A 22,497-nucleotide genomic window follows, 5' to 3' on the forward strand; every position below is an offset into this window, starting at 1 on the left:
TAGGAGCTGAGACCATAAAAGATAATGTTGGACCAAATTCTGTTTCCTGCTTATTGAAATGCACGAGATAAGCCTCAACAGGAGAGGAGCTGTGGGGTGCAGCTGTTGCATATAATCCTGCTTCCTACAGACCTGTAAAACCAGCAGTCTCCAAAGATCTCTCTGCTCCAGCAACATGAGTTTTATGATTCAGGGGCATGGTACATATGGTTTAGCATACACACCCCAATTTTCCATGCAACCTCCCCTGTTAGGATTACTAATACTTGTGGCATGAATAGTTTGTACAGCAGCTGTGCAAGGGTTATGCAAGCATTTATGTACACATTGGAATAAAGGCACAAAATAATGGTTCTTTTGAGGTATTGCTCTGCACCTGCCTGGAGAGAAAAAGTAAAGCCATCCAAATTCATCCCATTGCATTTGGATCAGTTATGTTGTTCCCTCTGAAAAAAAAAAAAAAAAAAAAAGTTTTATATGCTTTTTTGTTCAGTATAAAAACAGCAAACATCTCTGCCTTTAGTGAATGCAAACAGCAGAAAACTGAAAAAGACATAAATGTATGTTAAGAAGAGGAATCCTGAATGTCTGTAGGAGCAAGGATCACCATTTCTTGTAAGAAAATGTAACAACTAAGCAGATTTTCAGAGGCACATTTCCAGGGTGCTGCAGCGTGACTCAAATCCGCTCCCAACAGTGACGTCCGAGCTGGTGCTGGTGCTAGCTTTTCACAAATATAAGTCTGGGATCTCAAATGTTCAGATTACAATGTTACCAACAGAGGAAATACCTGGGCTTGTGCCAAAAGCGTCAAGCAAATCAAGTGTGCACACAATAATTTAATAGTACAAAATTTAATTCAGTTTTCTTACAGCTGCTTAAGCAATATTGGAGTATACATTAAACAATACTCCCATACTCTCTATGCTGCAGAAATACATTAGTTGCATTAAGTTTAAAGAGATTATTGAAGTATACTGGTGTATGTATGCATGCTCATACAAATATATAAACATATATAGAAAATATAGCACAGGCCTATAGTCAAATTGTATATAAATGTATGATAAATGTAACACTGCAAAAGTTTCAGTGACATGAACTCATTCCTAATGTTCTCTGAAGTCAATAGCAATTAAAGGATCCCTGTGGCAATTCAGATTTATGAGGTGAAGGGCTGAGTTGTGAAGGACTGAGCTCTATCACCTTCCTCAGCTGATGAACATTAAATTCAGTGCCATAGCACAATTTCATAAATCCTAAAATTCTATTTTAGCTTTCACTGGCATCCTCAGAAGTAATAATGCCTTTTTCACACCCTAAAACACAGATTTCATTTCTGACTGTCCTCTGATCAGTAGCATTTGGAACCAACACTTAATTTATATAACATTATCAGTATTGTCCAGCAGAGCACAGCTCAACTCAGATCTGTTAACATTCCTGGCTCAGAGCTAATATAATGTCTTTATCCATAATGTGATTAACTTCATGTTGGTGAATATGTTCTCATTAATAATACTGGAGGTGTGACCAGGAACTTTTGATAAGAATGATCCAATACAGCATAAAAAAATACGTGAGCTAATGATCCATTCTTATACAAATAATAATGCTATTATTTTGCTGTATAAATGTTTTTCATGCAAAGGGCATAGACAAATAACTCAAAATTCCCCAAACACATGCTATTTTAGTGAGACAATTTGGAAGGAGAAAAAAGTTTGCTATAATTTAGGACTTGCACTTTGTTCAAGACAAATGAGGGAAGATGCAAAACAGAATGGAAAAGAACCATGGTTAAAGTTAAAAAGAGGACATCAAAGTAGGAAGACAAGGAGCTTGAAACTGAATCAGCAGAAAAGAGGACAAAATGCTGCGTGTCTAACTTTTGAAAAGTCATTAAATGAGTTTCTGATCAGAACCTACACTTTTTACTGCCCATTTGGTAAAACTGAATGCAAATGGCCAAATTCTGCTCCTGCCATGTGCCTCAGATGGACACATGAGGATGGCAAATTCACCAAGCACAAACCTGCACATTTTTGTGCATTTCGTGTTTTTAAATCAGTCCTTTTATCTCCTAAATACATACTTCCAAATATACTGACTTCCACACAAACAGAAAAATGGTATTAAACTCAGGTGAGAGCATGTGCACCCCGCTCCCAGAGATCAAAAAAGTTACTCTGTTGGTAATGTGGCTTGTGCAGAACCCCAGAAACGTCGGGAGTTTGTTTTTACAGAAATTATCTGAAGCAGCAAGTGCCAACAAACAGGGATTACTTCATCACAAGCATTTAGTTTTCCTTCTCAAGAAGAGGAGGATACACAAAAGAAGTAGAGAAGACTAAGAGGAAAAACTGGTTTCTTAATTGATCCAGGAAGGAGGAGGAAAAAGACAGTGACATGAAGGTGCCAATATTTCAGCAACCTGTGTGGAACTGATCCTACAGGAAGCAGGATAGGGTTTACACAGCAGGCAGGAAAGGAGGGAAGAGAAAGACGTTGTCCATGAGAAAATGTACAAACTGGATTGCCTTTCTGTTTGAAAGGTATTTGAAATTCAAGCTCAGATCTGAGGGCTGAACCACTGCAGTTTGAGCTGCATCATCCCTTATTGTATCCAGCAGAATAAATGCTGCCCTTTGTTGTGTCCCAAAGCAAGATGAAGGCAAGAGCTGAGGACTTCACATCAAAAAAGTTATTCTTTAACAAATTCACTTTTTCATCCCTTGCTGCTTGCGTGGTTTTGTTATGCTGTTTAAGTTACCCCCGTTGCAAACTATCATGCATTTATTAAAAGGTGCAGTGGTGCAGCAGGATCATAGAAAATACTATATAAAACAGAAAACTTTCCCAACTGTTCCTATAAATGCACAGGATACAGTTGTAACATTGCCCCTCCTTTAAGAGTATATCCTGCATTAAATCAGAATATAGCTAAATCTGACCTAACACAGACCACTCAGACAAACAAGAAGGAAATAGCTTCAAACATCACTTTTTCAAGAAATTTGTCACACCAAGGCTTTCAAGGTTTAGTTTTTGTCCTCTGCTCTTTCTCCAATGGCACCTACATCTCCAAGAGCAGTTACCTAAGGTGTTAATGAGTGAGCAGAGAAACCTCCCACACTTTTCTTTCTCTCAGAGCATTCCAGAACACAGCACTGACCTGAACTTTAGTCAGTTTTTAAATGGGAGCTACAAGCAATTCAAGTACAAGTAATTTAGGCAGCAGAGACACCTGCTTTCCAGCCCACTGTTCCATCCTAGCAGACTTTTTAATCTCATATCCATGCCAAAGGCAAGGCTCCTTGTCCTACTGCTGCATGATGAAAGGCCAACACTCACAACTCTGGAAAAACAGTCTACAAGGAGCAGAAAAGGGAGAGAATCAAGTTGTCTGCAGCAGAAAGGGAGAGCAGAGAGATCCCAAATCATCTGTCTGCCCTTCCCAAGGCAGCCCGACCCAGACACCCTCTCCTTGCCCCCAGCTGTGCATTCCTGTGGCCTCCCTCGTTCCACCACAGCATGGAGTCAGTCAGAATAAGAAGCTGATCCAGCAGAAAACTATTTCAGCATAAACAAATACACAAAAGGTTAAAAAAAAAATAAAGATTCAGCTTCCTGACCTGTGTGTAAGTGTTGGTACCAGCATTAGAGAGGGGTGGGGTTAGACAGCTGAAGGTCCAGGCTAGGGTGGGATGAGGAAACAAAGATTTTGCTCAGGGGGAGACTGGCTTTAAATAAGCTTAAAGTGATCTAAAAACCACACCCTCGGCGAGGAAAAAATATAGGCAAATATATGCGTGGTGAAGAGCAGGTTAGTGCTGCTCCTCAGGAAGTACAAAAGATGCTGGGAAGTTTGATCTTAACTGGGCAGCCAAAATTCAGCAGCTCTGGTGTTTCCATCAGTGGGGAACACTGGGAATGCAGCTACAGGGGGGATTGCTACAGGAGTGTAGCAAGTGCTCTCATGTTACCTAAGGTGGATGTAGCTCCACAACCTCCCTGCCCTCTCCATCCTCCCAGAGCTTGAGCCGTTCCTAAACATGTGTTAGGTCTGAGCTGAGGGTTTAATGTTGGTTCCATCACTATTTCAATAGTGCTGTGAGTCATTTCTACGTGATGCCTCAGTTTCCCTGTTATTAAGGGGTGCACATGTATGCATACAAACACATGAAATCATTCATCATGATCCCATGCAGTTTTTTGACGGGCTACCTGATGTTAATGCCAAGATTTGAAACATAAAACTAAAAGAAGTGCTTAATATTAATTTCCAAAAGAGTTGCAGGATCTGGTGCTGGATACTACTGGATATTGCTCATCAGAAAATATTAGATGAATAATCAATCAAAAAAACACCCCCCAAAACCTCTGACCTCCTTTATCCTCCACCCTCTTCTTCCTCCTTTGCCCAAGGAATGAATCTTAATATCAGCATAAACATAATGTATATATGTATGGTTTCTGAGGTTACTTCAAGCTGGATTCAGTGACCCAAACAGATCATCCTGGCTTCCCCTTCTTTCCAAGTAAGATTTGGGAAGCATTAGTTTACATTTGTCATCTGATATTATTATCATTATTAATGACTGTTTATTATTTATTGTTAGATGTTGTAGCAGACATCTGCCTGGGCTAATTGGGGCTGGGGCTCCATTACTGTAGATGTGGCTCCCACTGAGTTAAAAAAGTCCCTGCTATAAGAAGCTGACAGTCCATTTCAAGGCAGTATCCCAGAAATGGCATGTACCAGGAGCAGAAGGAAATGTGAAAGCAAAGGTGCAGGGTAATGGAAGGGCACCCGTGTGCACAGGTTCATGGTTTCATTTCAAGTAAATATTCCTGGTTTTACCATTCTTAGAGAATACCTCCCTCTCCGGATTTTTAACTCTTCTCCATGAGCTCTCCCCCCTGACAGCTGGAAAAAGTGACCCGGGGTTCTGTGCACAGAGATATACGTATGTGTCTATGTACGTGAAAATATAATCATCACGTTTTAAATTATTTAATGGAGTCGGTTTTGTCACGGACAGTCTCTTCTAATGTGTACTTCTTAAAAAAAAAAAAAAAGAGTAGGCAGGAAAAAAAAAATTGTGTACGCGTGCTTGTGCAGACAGCCGATGTACTCGCATCTATAAAGTCTGTGGGAGTTTGGGCCCCTTCCTTATTCATAAACCGCCCTCCCTCCTGGGGTGTCTTCTCCTTAATGACGTTCGCGGTAATTTAGGCGCTCGGGACCGGCTCAGCCTCTCGCCGAGCCCGCAGCCTCCACAAACATCCTGAAAAGCAACCTGAGCAGACGTCCCTCCTCGAGGCAGTTCCAGGGATTTTCTCTCCCGAGCGCTTTGGAGCGGGCGAGCGAGAGAGAGCGCTTGGGTTTTGCTGCCTGCTCCTCCCACCAGAGACACCCTCCCGCCGCTCCCCGCCGAGCCGCGCCGCTCACACGGCTCCTCCGCGGCGTGCGGGACGCGGGCACAGCGCTCCGCTCCCGCTGCCGGGGGAAGCGCCTCGGGCCGCCGCCGCCGCCCCGTCCATGGGCCGGTGCCGCTGCTCAGCCCCGGCCCCCGCCTCGGGCCCTGAGCGGGCTGCGGCGCCTCCGCGGGGGCTGAGCGGGGGCCGCTCCGTCCGTCCGCGCCCCCCGCGCATGCCGGTGGCGGGGCGCGTCCCGCGGCGGGGCAGCCCCGCGCCCCCCGCGCCGCCCCGCAGCCGCCGCCGCCGCGCCGCGATGCCGGTGGCGGGGCGAGGGCAGCCCGCCTCCTGGCTGCTGGTGCTGGGCGCCGCCGCGCCCGCCCTCTGGCTGCGCTGCGTGCTCGCCGACTTCACGGTGGACAACGAGGTGCACTCCAGCTTCATCCACCGGCGGCTGCGCGGCCCCGAGCGCCGCGAGATGCAGCGGGAGATCCTCTCCATCCTCGGCCTGCCGCACCGCCCGCGGCCGCACCTCCACGGCAAGCACAACTCGGCCCCCATGTTCATGCTGGACCTCTACAATGCCATGTCCGTGGAGGAGGGGGCGGCGGGGGCCGCCGCCGAGGACGGCGAGGGCTTCTCTTACCCCTACAAGCCCATCTTCAGCACCCAGGGGCCGCCTCTGGCCAGCCTGCAGGACAGCAACTTCCTCACCGAGGCTGACATGGTCATGAGCTTCGTCAACTTGGGTGAGTGCCGGTCTCGGCGGGGCAACCGGGCAGGGAACCGTACCGGGGTGAGGCTGGAAGTGCCCACCGACGGAGGACGGGGGCTGGTGGCGCAGGTGGCACCGGCTGGGAGCTGTTTCCCAGCGGGTCAGGTGGGTGACAGCCCACCTGGGCAAGGAAGGGCAGGTAGCGACCCTCGGGAGGGCTGCTTTGCCAGGCGGTAATTGAGTGGCATCGACGCGGAGGGGATTCTGACTTCCCATGGCAGCGTTTGGACAGCCACGAGCTCTCCCCACGCTCCGCACGCACCGAGGTCTCTGTCGTCTTCTCCCTTTGGTAGCTGCTGCACGTCAGAAATGGGATTTGCAGGTAGGAGTTAAACAGGACGATTAGTGTCTGCCGCACATCCCACACCGCCGAGGAAGAAAAGCCGGGCAGGAGCAGGGCACGGCTCCCGGTGCCGGGATGCGGTGTGCGGGATGCAGGATGCGGTGTGCGGGATGCGGTGTGCGGGATGCAGGATGCGGTGTGCGGGATGCGGGATGCGAGGATGCGGAGGCGGATGGTTGGGATGGTTCCTGTGGCATCCCTGCACCGCGCTCCCTCGGCCGAAGGGGCTGAGCTGCTCGCACATGTTTTCCTAATGGCTTGGGAGGGATTCCACAGTAAATCTTTATTTACTCCTGCAGCTTTTCCTGTTGACCCCGGTTTATGCCGTTAACTCGCTTCTTTTCGAAAGCACATGTGGATGGGTTTATGCAAACGATACGAGAGCTGGCACGCTTTGTATGCGCCTCACTAGGCCTCTCTAATTGGATGCCACTGCCCAATCTCATTTCTATTTGCTCGCTGTAGATTGCACACCCGTGTGGACTGACTTGGCTGGATTTGAGTAAAACATTGTCAGGGTGCGCATTCTATTTTAAATATGTAATTACAGACCTGGCTCGCTCTATCCGTTTTTAGACCTCGTCATGTGCGGCTCTTAAACCACACACGTACAGATTGGGTGCCTGCAAGTTCAAGGCAGAACTGAATTGTATTTCCAAAACAAGAGCGGCTCAGACCTTGTCCCAAACAAAGGGAAACGCAAAGTGCGAGAGGAGCACACCTCTGGCACATAACCTGCCAGGAATTACAAACCCCCGTCTCCAATAAATCCATTAACACCTTTATGGATCTCACTGTTCTGGACACTTCCACTGTATGGAGCTTCAGAGGCAGCAAAGATTGAATCACCACCTAAAGCACCACCTCTCTAATCCCAGCACTTTAACTAACTCGAAAAGATCAGCAGCTGGAAAGGCTCTGTGACACACGTTAATAATTATTAGACACGGTAGCCATCCCAGCACAATTCTTGCATGATAAGGAGCCACGGGACGCTGTGGGAGAGCTCTAGTTTGCATGAGCTGCGCCTCCTTATTAACTGCCATAAGCTTCACAGTGGGAAGCTCGGAATTACATCTGGCCCGGGGGCTGTGCTCTATGAGGGCTGGTGCTTTCCATTTGGAATTACAGTGTTTGTCTAGTCACTGCTGGATACTTGAGCCCATGAGCAATGATACATTTAAAATCAAATATTTGAGCAGTCAAAAGTACCAATGGCAGTCAAATATTTGACTTTAAAGATAAGGGTGACCTCGCTAACGCTGTTCTCCGTAATTCTTGGGTCCTGCACTGAGAGCAAGGAGAGTTCTGAAGAGAAGACAAAATCTGGTGAAGTAACAATAGCGAAATTTGCGCTTCGCTTTCCATTTCAGTAGACAGAACCTTATGAAACATGTAAGTACATAATGGGAGGGAGTTCAGCTCTGCTCCTCAGGTGTAGTAATTTACTGAATCATCAGTGAAACTGCAGCGCTCCTGTCCTACAGTATAAGGAAGAGTCTCCCTGTCAGCTCATGCAAGAGTTATAAGAAAGAATTAATGGTCAGGCCATCGACTATTTCGAATACAAGGGAGCGGAATCGATCCGTAAATGTGAAATAAAAGTTACATTTTTGAATATGTCTGTGTCTACATGAGAACTTTGTATGGAGCAGGTTTCACCTGTAAAAGCCATAACCCCCGATAATCGACATCCTGATGCGGTTTGATGACTGCAGTGGATATATTAATTCATTTCATCCTGCCAGGGTTTGTTGCCAGCTTAGAAATCCAAGAGTGTTCTTTATGCAAAATCCTAAATGATAATTTTATTTAATTGCTGTCAGCATAGTCAGGGAGTAGTAAGAGCACAAGCAAAACCCAATAGTTTTAAGGACAGGTGGAATTACTCTGAGCAAGGCGCATTTTGGAGGTTTATCTGTGCTGTTTTGTTCCCTTGTCAACAGTGCATGCCAGGACGAGTTTAAAAAGGACATAGATCTATAATAGCTTTCTTCATCGCTGTGCACACCTTTCATCCCATTATAGTCATTCCTCTTTCATCTTTATAGGACAAAGGCAGGCCTGTTTATGGAGGTTTTAATGAATTAGAGCAGCCACTCACTCCGTATATAATCAAACACAACACCTGCTTTGAGACATACAGTTTTCTATGACATTCAGGGAAAATTAGAAGATCTATTGTAGAACTGATTTTTTTTGGAGACTTTCTACAATGATCCCTTTTAAAGCACAGCTGAATTCCCAAATGCAGACTGTAGTAAACTGTGTCCTACTTTTGTAAGAGATACTCTGTGAGCATTGCATTTCACAGGTAGGCTTTTATTACTATAGCAGAGCCATCACAATGAGGAAGTGTCACAGCATAATAAAGTTTCATTTTAGCATGGAGGAAGTAAAAGCTAGTAAAGAAATAATACTTTGAAATTTCAGTCAATAAAAAACAATAATTACAGGCTTCCAAATGCTGATCTACGAAAACACTTTTTTTGCCTTATTCATATTCTGCATCCATCTAGTTGAACAACTTTAGAGGGAATTATATTTTTTAAAAAGCTACATTGCAAGATTTACTGGGCTACATAGTTAAAAACCCCAACAAAAAAACCCCCACACATTGATTTCTATGGAGATACAGTGTATATTTAATCCAGAGAATTTATGCTGGGTATTGGTAGGGAGGAACCAGAATACAGGTGCTCTGATATTAGAGAGCTTTGTACCAAGCAAAGTTTTACTTACTGTAAAATCCTGACAACTAATTAGATTTAGATTTATAACCAGTTAATTTACAGGCTACATTTTGTCGTAGCTTTCACCTGTGCTAAGATGAATGGGGAAATGGAGTTGTGTCAAGAATGAAGTTATATGTAAATTAAAAGAGAATTTAGCCACAGTGGTCTGACTAAGTTAGCCAGTTAATTATTGGCTAATTTTGTAAAATTTATTACTGTAATTTTAGCATTTGGAATTTAATTTCAGATCCTGTCCCATACACTTAACAAATGGATCCATTTTAGGAACTGAAAAAAATGCAAAGCATTTTCTGCACAAGTTTAATTTCAAGTTTATAAACAGCAGCTAAGGAGTAAACATCCTCTAGATGACTGAGACCTTCTCTTCTAAAAATAATTGTGTTGTCCTTATGCCGGTAAACTTGCCTTGGTAAACAGGCTTGCTTAGAATATTTTTAAAAGAGTCGGCACAAGTGATACGCAATTTGTTAATTTGTCTCGTGGTTGATTATAAAATGAACAACATTGTTTAATCCTGGCAAAAAAGAAGAGGGGGGGGAATTAGTCATTCTTGGAAGGAGCACTTGAAAGTGGCTTTTGTTAATATAAATCAAGAAGCTGAAGAGCCCCCAAGTTTCCTTTTATTTCATACCATCTGGCTATCCTTTTTGTTGACAAGTGTTTGGCATAGAGAACCATCTCTTTGCCCTTTAATAACAAGCTTTAACACTGTAGGGTATTAGAAAAAGATTCTATAACAGTTAAAAAATTTCCTTCGGGGAATACTTTATAAAGTGAGCACGGGCTGCAGGCATTTGCAGCTGTAACCTGGCTTGTGTTAAAATTTGGAAGGGGCTGCCTTGCATTCCAGCTCACTACAGGCCTTCATTGGTGTACAGCCAAAGGTTAATATAGATGTCACACAGTTTTTCTTTGGAGAGCCTCAGATATAAGAGTACGCGTACAGCTGTGTTTTTAGTAACCCTTTCATAATCACTTCTTTTAAACCTCATTTTCCTGCTTATATAAATCAAAGATTTTCCGAGGATATTTGACCTGGATTTGAACTTATTTGATCTTCACATATTTCCCACTTGAAACAAAGCAGATTAAAAGTTAGCCCTGGATGCCTGGTCCCGATCACATGGTTTGTCCATACATTAGGCCAAACCCTCGGCTTCCTTTTTTCTTCTCTTCCACCTAACGATGTTAAAAGCTCTCAAGCCTGAACAGGTACATCCCATAATTGTTTTGTGCAGTGTGGATATGTGCAGCACTTGTGGTGTAACGCTGGCTAAGGCAGAAAGCTCACAGCCAAGTAAAGTTATGAAGGACACTGCAATGCAGCAAGTGATCAGTAAGTATTCTTTGAATGCACAGACCCATCCCAGAGAGAATTTCATTAATTTTCTAATATCCAGGTGTAAAACAGCAGAGCAGGACAGGAGGTATTTACCTCTGCCATGTGGGTGTGCTGGTAGCAGAGGAAGGAGCAGCCAAGGACAGATGTCCTCACACAAGGAAAAAGCACCTGGAAATTGTCCCCATCGGCTCACACACAGCAGATTTATCCCAGAGTAGGCTCTTTCCTCTGTTCCCACACAGGCTGGCCTGGGGGGGTGAATCCCCCTCCTGAGCTGCAGTTTAGAAGCCAAAACACAGCAGCTCTTGAAGGGCTGTGAAGGAGACAAGCCTTGATGGCCAGGTCTTGTGACAACAGGAGCTGGGCACCAGTGGAGCGTGCAGGACCTGCTCCCAGTGCCCCCAGTTGTGCCATGCCTGTGTCTCTGTGTGTCTCTGTGTCTCTGTGTGTGTGTGTGTGTGTGTGTGTGTCCCAGCACTCCCCCTGAAAAGGAACTTTAATGGTCTCTGGACAGGCAGCACAAAACCAGGCGCTACATTCCCTGGAAATAAGCCTGAAACACATTTTCGGGTCGGCTGGGAGAGATGTGTGAGAGAAGGTTACACAAGTGGTTGGAAACATTAATTAAAAAAAAGATTATAACTATTAGAGCCCAGTCAGAGCCGTTGACAGGCTCCTTTTAAATAGGACACTGTGATGTTTTAGTTTAATACATTCTGGCAGTGTCAGCGGGGTTAAGGCTAATACTGGGATGTGTGGATCCTGTCATGTTATTGTCAGGAGGAATGCAGGGATTAGGTTTGAGAGTGGCGGTGGGTGAGTGCTGCAGCTGTGTACACTTATTATAAAAGATTTAAGTCCCACTGGTAAAATCAATATATTAAATTGCAACAGCCCCTGTTTTTAATTAGTTTAAATCAAATATACGGTTAGTGCCATTAGGGCTGCTGTCCTTGAAGCGAGTGAGGAAATGCTAATATTTATATGGAAGCTGTTAATTCGTGGTAAAAATGATAACACATTTAGTTTTATGCCTCTAAATTGTCCTAACTGGATGAATACCAGTGAGAAGTCGCAATGATGGATGAAACCATCTGAGCAAGAACACAAGTAAGCAAATTTTGATAGCATGCCAGATAAAGAGACTACCTGTTGATATACAGCATTAAGAGACCATGATATTTTAAAACTTTTCCAGTCCTCCTCTCTAGGGCCTACATCAAAGTACTTCTATGAATTAACCACATATATACATCAAAAATACATACCATTACTATATATAAATAAAATATGCTCTTTTATATATGTATATTTCTTCTCTAAATGGAAGAAACTTCTAAAGAAATGAGAGATCTGTTTAAATTATTTTCAGGATAAAGATTTTCCCTCACAACTGTTTGAAATAAACGAGACTACACACAAGGACTAATCACATGGATAAAGTTCTGCACATGCTTAAGTTTGGAAAAATGGAAACCCAAGAGAAAATTCTTGGCTAGGTCTTCATTGGTGTAAATTGTCAAATTTCTACTGAAGCTGGCCCCGTGGTCTCATTTATACAACTCCACTTCCAAAGTAATTCCCATAAAGTCCCTCTTGATTTACACGAGCACCACTGAGAGCAGAATTGGGCCAAAGAAGTGCCCCTGTGTTGAAATAATGAGCAGGCAGTAGTTTCTGCTAGAGCTTCACAGAGTTTTCTCTCCTAATCTTGAAATTGTTTCTGAGGGAAGTTTCCTTTGCTGCAAACAATCAAAACATGCACCAGCTCCTATTAGTCACTGCTTATCATTATTAGCCCTATCCTTGTTGTTGAACTACAGCTGAATTCCCATCCTTGCAACAAACAGAATTTAGCAAATAATGTTTGACAAAAATGTGAAACTGATATTTCTTAATACAAGACATATTTCATATGGAGAAACTTCAGTGCTGAAAGATTCCTGGTATCAAAATATCTGAATCATAGTACAAATAAACAGCGCCTTGTAGAGGCTGTGGGGCCAAATTCCGTGCTGGAGTGATTCCACTGAAGTTAGTGGAACTGTGCCAGGAGATAAACTGCCATCTAGATTTTTTTGGTGTAGAAGATTTTGTCAGTAAAAATTTTTGCTACAAAAAAAGGTTGCAGGTAGCAAAGATTGTACCCATTCTAATTCAAAAAGCCCTTTTGGGAATGCTTGTTCTATTGACGAGGACCACAAAGTTTGCTGAGCCCCCCCTTTATTTGGGTGTATGTTCTACAATCCCATTATTTATACATAAATATAGCTGATTTCCAGCAGGTAACAGAGAAGCCATCATGGGTGTAATCCCCACCACACTGTGCTTTACCCAGTCTTTTAAACATTTGTGTCATCTGCATCTCAGAGCCAGTGAAAATCCTTCAGAGATCCAGACTGAGTGGACTGAATTAATGGCAACTTTGAGACTACCAGTTTTAGTGTAATTGCTTTATTGTTTTGGAACCAAGATGCTTACAATCCAGTTCCTGTGCAAACATGTTTAACGTGTGTTAATGTGCTTCAAAACCAGACCCTCTCCGCAAAATTCTGCTTTTCATTAATTGACATCAGTAGCATGGTACAGTATTTCAAAGCACTGGCCAAATATAAACTGTGTTTCTAATTTCCTTACTTTCCTGTGTTTGGAATGCCAATGTTAATTTGTTCCCATGGAAGAGTGAGAGCTGCCAACCACAGTTTTATATAAATGGCTTTACAGTGCAGGGCTGCCAACATTAAATGATACTTAGGAATTTTCATGACATTTTGTATTTAATGCTGTGTGTGTGAGAGAGAGAAATTGAGGGAGATGTATGGCATGTTGAACAGCACAGGCTCTGATGATCAAGGCAAACATTTAAAGAAATTTATCCTTTGAGGAACTCTTACTTAATGCTTCTTCTTAGTTAGGATTTTTAAATGATCTGTCAGATATTACATAGTATATTCCTTGTGCCTAGAAAAAATCCGTTTTGTAGGGAACTTTGTTGCTAACGATCCAGACAATTCCTCCTCAACCCCCAATAATTTTAGTTATTTATTAATAGATGAGCAGATGGACTTTAGTTTATGTTGTTCCTCTGATCATTCTGAACCAGACTGTAAGAATGTGATATTGCTCAACATGAGAAAATGCTAAAGCAAGAAAAGCTGCCACAACTCAGGAACAGGGGAATTAACTGATTTTGGTTAAACTGCCAACAGGTAATTTTTCTTTAGAAGAATAGAAGAAGCTAGATAAAATCATTTGCCTTTCTTAAAGAAAATCAAGCATTATCATTGTTTCTTTAGTGGTATGTCTGCCTTTGTACGTAAACCAAGTGTGAAGTTCCCTTTAAACAAAGTTTATTTTAAACTGCTAATGGTAAAAACAAAGTCTGTTTATGTATTTCTCCTTTTACTCCTGGAAGATATTCAAAATACAAATTGTTCATGTTTCAGTAGATTCCCCTTAATGAGTGCTATGGTTTATCTCTCCATTTCCCCAGTTTATTGGAACAGGTGCAGTGTCTGCCATCCGTGCCAGCCCTGTGCTATACCAACAAACAAAGTGTTGATTTGGTTCACTGGATTTAAAAGTCTCCTGAGAGTAAAGAAATGAAAGAGAAAGAATTTAGAAAGTGCCTAGTGAAGGAAAGGCACTTCAAGTAATGTGCTTTGTCACTCAAGTCTCCCCGTAAATTACCTTAAACTATTTCTAAACTGTTTGAAAAATATTATCGGTGGAGGGTTAAGTTTCTGTTGCATCTTGGAGGTTCCACACTATTCTTTATCATCTTTATCCTACCACAGTAGCTTCCAAGTTAGAGCATTTTGTTGGCTGGTTGAATTAAGGAGCAAAACCTCTTTTTTCCTTCTCTTAAACTGTGCATTTTCTTTCTTTTTTCCCCCCCAGTGTTTCTGCTTCCACCTCATTTAAGAGATACTGCAAATAGCCATCCAAGTTTAAACAAGATTATGTTGTAATTAGACAGACAAACTCATAATTATTTCAGGGCTAAACCAACAACAACAACCCTTTCAGGTTCATTTTGACAGTGTTTATCCAGTGTATCTGGAAAGGCTTACAATTAAAGTGCCTGAAGGGTGGGGATGAGATTTTTCAGCATGCAGTCAGTGCTATCGGGTCCACCTGGCCTGGGAAACTATGCAGGCTTTGTAGCAGAGAAAATCCCTTAACTTAGATCTTCATGGCAAGCTCTTAAAAGCCACCTTCTTTAAAAAAAACACGGAAAAGGAGGGGAGAGGGAAAGCAGCTTCCCCCTAAGCAATAATTAAAGCGAGCAAGAGCTCCCTGTGCGGCAGGGGAGCGGGATAATCGCGCAGAGCATCACCCTGGAAGCTTTTCCCTGGTGCACACAAGTGCCTTTCCAATGAGCACAGAGTTTCCTGGGGTTGTGGCGCAGCGCTGAGCGATGCTGGGCTGAATCACACCTCCGCACAGCCCCGCTGATGTCACCCCAACATCCCCAGCCTGGCCCCAGGCCACCCCGGCGGTGAAGTCACCACCCCTGACACCATCCCAGGAGCTGGCACAGTGTCCTGTGCCCAGCCTGGGGGCTGTAAATCAGCCTGAGCTCTGGCACTGCAGCCCCTGCGCCAAATCCTGCCCTTGGCAGAGCCTCGCCTCGGCCCTGGCGGGGCTCCCTCGGCTCTACTGATGGTTCTTCCCACAGCTCAGTGGCTGTAAAACTTTTCAAAAGAGACCAGAAGAGCTCTGGGAGAAGAACTAAAATAATGCTCATAAAATAATACAGTATCAGTAGTTGGGAGTGTTCATTCTAATGGCGAGAAGAGTTTCTCCCTGGGTGAGATCGAGCTGGTGGTATTTCCCTGGAACACCCACTGCCTGAAGTGAGTCCTTTGGCACCACAAGGAAAAGCAAATTCAGGTCTGTCATTTAGATGGAAGATTAAAAATTACTGTAATTTAGAAATTCTGGTGCTTACATTTGAGTATTGTTCCTTTGTATCCATGTTTTAGCAATTTATTTACATAAGACAATTATCTGTAATGCCACAAATGATAACCAGTCATCACTAAGAGGAATCCATTCCTAATTGTATTTGCTCTGCCATAAGCTGCTCTTCCCTTGGTTCTCAAGGTTAAAGCTAATTGCTTCTTCCATCACTAAAAGAATTCTGAACAATTTAATCTTGCTACTTTTATTTGTTTATTACTCTGCAGTCATTATAATCCCACCGGGACTTTTTAGATGTTAATAAAGAGTACTGCACATCACTTTTCCTGAAGCTTGTGTGGCACTATAAACATCATGCTGAGTTTAGGTTCCCCTTTCTGACCATATCCTTAAAAAATCCTGCATTTGTTAACAGAATGGAAGGGATTTTTTTTTTTTCTTTTCTTTTTAACAAAAAGAAATAAAAGGGGGGAAAAAAAGAAGTAGCTTTAGCCTCAATCTGCTAGCTACACAAAACAGTAAATGTTCAGTTGAGGCAGGGAAAAACCAGAACTGCTAGAGACTGGTTGTTTCCTTCTGGAGGAAACAATAAATGTGCCCACTTGTATTTTAACAACATTACTACAGGGCCCCCTAATTACACAGATATACTTGTAATAAGCTGCAGGAGTGAAGAACTGAAAAAGAATCATTCATCACAGATCTTTCTCCTCAGCTCAAAAAGAAACTTTTGGGTAACCACTCTTAATCTTGGCCCAAATCAGGAGGTGAAGATATTTCAGCACTGTGATGAATCATTTGTCTCCTGAGACAGGTGAAAAGGAGAAGCAAATCGGACATGTGGTATAAAACTTCTCTCATTGGTGTGGACACAGCTTTGACCTCTGAATACAATAGTTCCTGCAATCCATGGCATGCACTGTAATCAAATTACCAGAATATTAGAGTCCATACCCACGGAAATCTCTGAGCGTTCCGCTACATTAAAGCCTGACACAGGGAATACAGAAATACACCAAAGAATCCAGAACGACGCAGAAACGCATTCAAGCAAACCCCAAATATTTCTTCAGCAAACAGGAACTGTCATTTTGCTCATTACTCCACAGCTGTGGGGTGAGAGCTGCTTCACTGGAAATCCTGCAGAGGAGGGGGGTGAATCTAAGCCAGTGTGGCTGATACACCAAGAATCTTTCCTCCCTGCAGCCCAACAAGTGAGCAGAGCCTGCTGGGCTGAGCTGGAGAAGAGTGCTGTGTGCTCCTGCTCCTCCAGAGATGCTTTCACAAACCCCACACACTCATTTCTGAGCTATTTGTCCCAGTTGCAGGCAGCAGGACGTGAGCTGCGCTCCCTCCATTCATACCAGCCCCATGTGGGGACACCAGGGTGGATTTCAACAGCTGATCTTTTACCCCAGAGCTGCAATTGCAGAATTGCGTTTGAAGACACACGAAAACCAAAACAAAACAGAAAATGCTGTTGTTAGGGGCTGACTCAGGAGGCCTGGATGGCCCAGCCCTAGCGAGAGGCTGGCGTCAGGAATCCAGCAGGGCTGTGGTATGCAGGGCTAGGTGCTGCTGATGTCACTGATGGGCTTATCTTGTACCAAAAGAAAATTCCTCTTGTATAATAGGGATCGTGGGTGGGAATTAAACTGCAAATAAATCTTTGCCTCACCTTCAGTGCCGTTATGCCTGGGGCATGGGCCACCTACGTTTAAAGGGGACAGACACGTGCTCATGCTCTTGTACGTGGATATATCATGTTTATCTTCCTGAGGACATTCCTGACATAACAGTTTAAACTTGCCATCACTCTGAGACACTAGCATTTTACATCTGCAAACAGGGGTATATGTGGATGTCAGCAACTCACAGGTCTTTAATATTCATAGCTCTCAGGGCTGTATAGAGTTAATAAAGAGCAAACAGCCGCCTGCCTATTTCTCAATAAAATAAATGTGTTGCACAGCAAATATTCCTAGAAAGCAACAAGCTCCTATGCATAAGCTGTGAGTCCCACCACAGGCTAAAGGACAGTGAGAGGATGAGTGGTGCTGGCAGGGAGGGTCATTCCAGGCAGTGACCTCCTCTCCAGGTCCCTTGTCCCAAACCCAGTGCCCCACCTGAGCTCGCCTCTCTTGGCAGCACAGAGGAAACATGATGATCTCAAAGAAAAATGTGAACTAGGTCACGAAGTCACACTTGCATGAGGAAGGGCACTCCACAGTGTCTTTGTAAGCAGTAACTGAAATTTCTAGTGATTATTTTCCAAAACATCCCTCCAAATACTTAATTTCTGTCTAATAACTATAAACTGTGTTAATACCACTGGACCTCCCACGTACAGAACACCTGAGAAAGAGGCAGTGGCTGACACAGGCTGGGTGCAAGGAGAGCACTGCTCTGGCAGGGATTTATCCTCTGGGGCAGCAGGACCTTTCCCCTCAATGGTTTGTTGTCCCCTAATCTCCCAGCTCTCGCCTGGCCTGGGGCTGCAGATGTTTGTTAGTGCACAGACAAGCTCCAAAGGCCCAGCTGGTCGTGGGGCACAGCTCGGTGTGTGCATTCCAAGCTGAGATTTTGCTGATCACAATCAAAGGCTGAGATCCTTATCTGGTGGCCTCATGCCTGATATCGGCTGCTTATTTTGTAATATCCCACAAACTGCTCTCTCAACTCCAGAACCTGGGATTTCAGCTGAGAAATCCAGCAAGTCGTATGGCTCCAAACCTGGGAAACTGGTTTTTAATTATTTTCCCTCTATCCCAGTAAACCACAAGAAAGGCTGGATTCCCTGGACTCCTGCCGTGCTCCTCCCGGGGAGCCCGTGCAGGTGTAGGCCCTCACTCCTGCAGCATCTGGGGGCATGCTGGAATTGTTGTGGCAATACGATATTAAAGGAGGATTAAATCAGATTTATGCTATTTATTTGGGCAGCTGTTCAGCAGATGAAAGGAAGTCTAATGCAAATGAAATGAATAAGCCTTAAGAGGCCAATGTCCAGTCACTTCTCCACTCGTGTCCCTCAGCACAGCCGGTGCAGAAATGGGCACATTCCTTTGGCAAAAATGAGGCATTTGAAGATTCCATCAGCTGAGCTTTCTCTTTCAAGTGTTGCCAGTAGATGCACAACATATACATGTGCTTTTAAAAGACTTTTATTTTGAACTCAAGATGTGAATCTATGGCATTAAGAAAAGCAGAACAATCCTTTATTTAGCTGCACCTGCACCTTAATGCCTAATGAGTTTAGTCTGATGGAATCCAGACCTCAGGAAGGATTATAAATTCTCATTTGATTTCATTTACTTCTAAAATACCTTAAACCAGCTGTACCAGGCCAGAATCCAGTCCTTCTTTCTCTATCATTTATCCAAGTGTCGAATCTTTTGCTGTCTTAAGTAACTTTATGCTATAGAATGATATTGCAACAGTAACAAAAAACAGAGAGCAGCTTGAAAAAAATCATGTAGTAGAAGATAATTAGCATATAAGCTTAAAAGCATCAGATTATGAGCACAACTTTTCTTTTGGCCCTGGAAGGAGGATTTGGAACTCGGTCTCCAGACACCAGAGGTACCTTTAGCCATTTCTGTCTGTTTTGTATAAACACATCAGAGATGCTCAGGCAGTGCCCTTCCCAAAATTCCTGACTCAGGCTGTTTATTATGAGTAGTATCTGATTTATCAAATACATTTGAAGACCTATTACTTTGCCCCAGTGTAGGTACTGGAATTCAAGGGAAAAATTTGATCCTGTTACATCTCTGCATGATGGAATCATTGCACTGAAGAGTTAGTATAATATGATTTGATTTGAATTTGCATGTCCTCTGCACATGCCAGTTGCACATTGAGGTGTCTGTGCCCCAGAGCAGGCTCCCATATTCCTCCAAGTCCTCCTCTAGTGGGCTTTTTCCCCCATTTTAGGTTTGCCTGTAGCAGTGTCTCACACTGCCTCTTATCTCCCCTGGCTGAATACACTTCATTTCTGAGCAGATCTGCTCAGCCACTTGTCTCTCCTTCCTTGGGCCTGGGGATGTTTCCATTTGCTCAGGGCTGTGTGTACAAGCACTCAGGGCAGGCTGCTGGTTTTTGCATCAGTGATATTTTGAGAGCTGCTCAGTCTCAGAGCAGGTTGCAGGAAGCACCTTGGGCCCCATTTGTCGAGTGTCTGGACTGGGGGATTATTTTTCTCAATAAACCTTATTGCCACTTAACCTTTCTCCCTCTTTGTGCTCTGCAACCTCTTCCCTCTCGAGACACCCATCACCCTCCTGCTTTCTCCTCCTCCAAACCTCCCCTTTTCTGTGCTGTGGCTGCCACCTCAGCCTGATCCTCATCATGGTTCCTCCAGACTGCCACTATCTCGGTGACCCTTGGGTGCACTGGCAAGACCTGTGACTTGTAATTCACACCTAATGCTGGCACAGCTTTCCTGGGAAGCTGGCCTGGCCAGACACAGCTCCCTGATCCCACAGCATCAGGGAAGCAGCATTGCTGTCCCCTGAGTCACAAAGAGCCAGTGATGTAGCTGTCATCTCTGCTCAAAGGGGGAGAAGTGTGCTCCTGCATCTTCACATACCTCCCACAGCTGCTCCCAGAGGATTTAGGGGCTGTGTTAGACAGCTGCATGCCTTTGCTCTCAGGCTGTTTTATTCCACGCTGTGCAGACAGAGAGAAGAAAGCAGGAGCAATAACAAGCTTCTGCCTGTCATTTTGCTCACTGCTCAGTTTGGCTGCAGGGACTTTTCTAGAGCAGGGTGTGGGGCAGAGCTGGGGCTGCCTTTGGGTGCTGTGCTCTCACCTCAGCCTGTGCAGCCCCGGTCCCTGCAGGAGCCCCTGGCTTGGAGCTGCTCTCCAGGTGCTTCCCATCTCTCAGTACACAGACACAACAGCCCTGGTCTGTCAGGGTGAACACCAGCCTCGCTTATCCTGCTCCCAGTGCCAGCACGAGAGCTTGGGACATCTGTGGTGGCCACACTGGCCAGTGGGGAGGACACAGCAGGAGCCACAATTTGCAGCATCACCACAGTCCCCAGCCTGCCTCTCTGGAAAACAGCCACCCACAAGGTTTTGGGAATGGGAGAGCTGGTGGGGCAAATCCCCAGGTCAGCACTGTCCTGGGTTCCCCCTTTGCTGTGAAAGGAGGAAGAGAAACAAGATCTGAGAGCCTGGAGAGGGCCCTGCAGGAGATTTCCTTATAGTGGATTCCAGGAGGATGAAGGTAGAAATAGAGGGAGCCTGTCAAAAGGAACAACTTCATGAACTCCCATTTTTTTTCTTTTCCCTGTCACCCGCCCTGAATTCTCCATTCCCTCACACCACTCAAATCCCACAGCAATCCTCAGTGTGTTAGAGCAGCTGCAGATGGATTGCAGCTCCATGTGCTGTTGTGTTTCACGTGATGGGGCTGTGAATAAGGTATTCTGCAGAAACACAACTCTTCCCTGCTTATTTAACTTTGCTTTCCCCAGATACACATGCAGACACAGCAAACAGCACCAGGAGTCACACCACCATCGGTCTGTTTACTATTAGGAGAATTTTGTGTTCGCAGAGCAGTCCCACGTGTAAATTTTTCACAATACCTTTCATCTCGTCTGGCTCTGCTTTCAGCAGAGAAACCACAGCCTGAGCGGGTACCCATCAGGGTACACTCGGGAAAGAAAATGGATTACCTGTACATAACCTGCCCAGATACTCCATGGATGTTCTTTAAAAAAGAAATGGTTTTACCATCCAGCATTGCCTTAAAGTGTCTGCAGAGAAATCCCAGCAGGGAACGTTTCTGAATTCAGACAGCAGCATGCACGGTTCTCTCTGTCCTTTCCTTCCCAGTGACTGCTTCCCCTTTTACCATCGACCATACTCAGGAATTTTTAACTTAACAGGCTCCTGGGTGACACATGGGGTGAGAGGATGTGGTGACTCACAGCGTCCTCTGGTCCCCACTCCACCTTCCATGGTGGCTCCAGGGGATGCAGGTGGCTCCTGCCCCGTGCTCCAAAGCACTGCCTGATGTGGGTACAATGATTTAGAGCACCGATTTAGGAACACCAGGAAGGGAGAAACACCCAATTTCTGTCCTGAGCAGCTCTTGCTAGCTGAAGTTTGACTTGGTCAGGAAGAACTTGCTGCTGTTTGGGAGATAATTAAACCCATCTTCCCTCGCCCGGCTGTTTGCACACGCACAATGATGCCATTGTTCAGAGTCATGCAACACATATGCTGACATTAAAGTGTTTAATCTTGTAGTACAGTATTCCATTATTTTTTGGACATCTGTACATGATAGAAAGGCTACGTATTAAGGGATTTGTTGACAAAGAAATGGCTAATGCTGATACATGTGTGGACTGAAAGGATCTTTCCAGGTTGTGTTCTGCAGAAGGGAGGCTGCTGCTTCCCAGGCCTGAAGCCTGGCACAGATGTGATATGCACTGTTGCTATTACCACTTCTCAATTTATAACAAGGAGTCAGTGTTTAGAAGAATTTTGGAAGCTCCCTGCTGGGTTTGTGGCTAGGTGGTCTTGCTGGCAATACCAGCTCCATGCTGAAAGCTGAAAAAATGAAGTGATGGCTAAAAGGAGAATATTAACTCCAGAGGGATTTTTTTCCCCTTTCGAAGCAAAAATGCTTACCCCAGATCACTTTGCAGAATGAGCACTGACGAATTTCCAACCTCTGGGTTTGGGGATGGGGATTTATGGAGCCTGGTTTTCATCTTCATTGAAATTAGTGCGTTAGTCCTGCTCTCCACCCATGGATGGGGCAGGACTTTGCCCTGGCACACACTGAATTTACCAAGCAAGGAACTGTTTATCACCTTCTCCTCCCTCTGCCTGGCTGTGAGATGGGTCCATGAGCAGGGAGCAGCTGGGTGCAGGTTCCCCTCTGCTGAGCTGTGCCTGGGCTCAGAGCGGCCCC

At 44.5% G+C, this 22,497-nt stretch overlaps 1 protein-coding gene across 1 annotated transcript in view; it reads left to right on the plus strand.

Moving 5' to 3' along the window:
- The first annotated feature begins 5,656 nt into the window (after positions 1 to 5,656).
- The window catches only part of BMP7 (bone morphogenetic protein 7), a 40,705-nt gene continuing 23,864 nt past the window's right edge, over positions 5,657 to 22,497 (plus strand). Inside the window, exon 1 of the mRNA XM_005524961.2 lies at positions 5,657 to 6,170. Coding sequence (XP_005525018.1) covers positions 5,657 to 6,170 — 514 coding nt within the window. The remainder of the gene's footprint in view (positions 6,171 to 22,497) is intronic.

This window comes from Pseudopodoces humilis, chromosome 19, assembly GCF_049639895.1.
Source record: "Pseudopodoces humilis isolate 2021_Gansu_Grassland_sample_001 chromosome 19, ASM4963989v1, whole genome shotgun sequence".
In the NCBI taxonomy this organism is placed as follows: Eukaryota; Metazoa; Chordata; class Aves; order Passeriformes; family Paridae; genus Pseudopodoces; species Pseudopodoces humilis.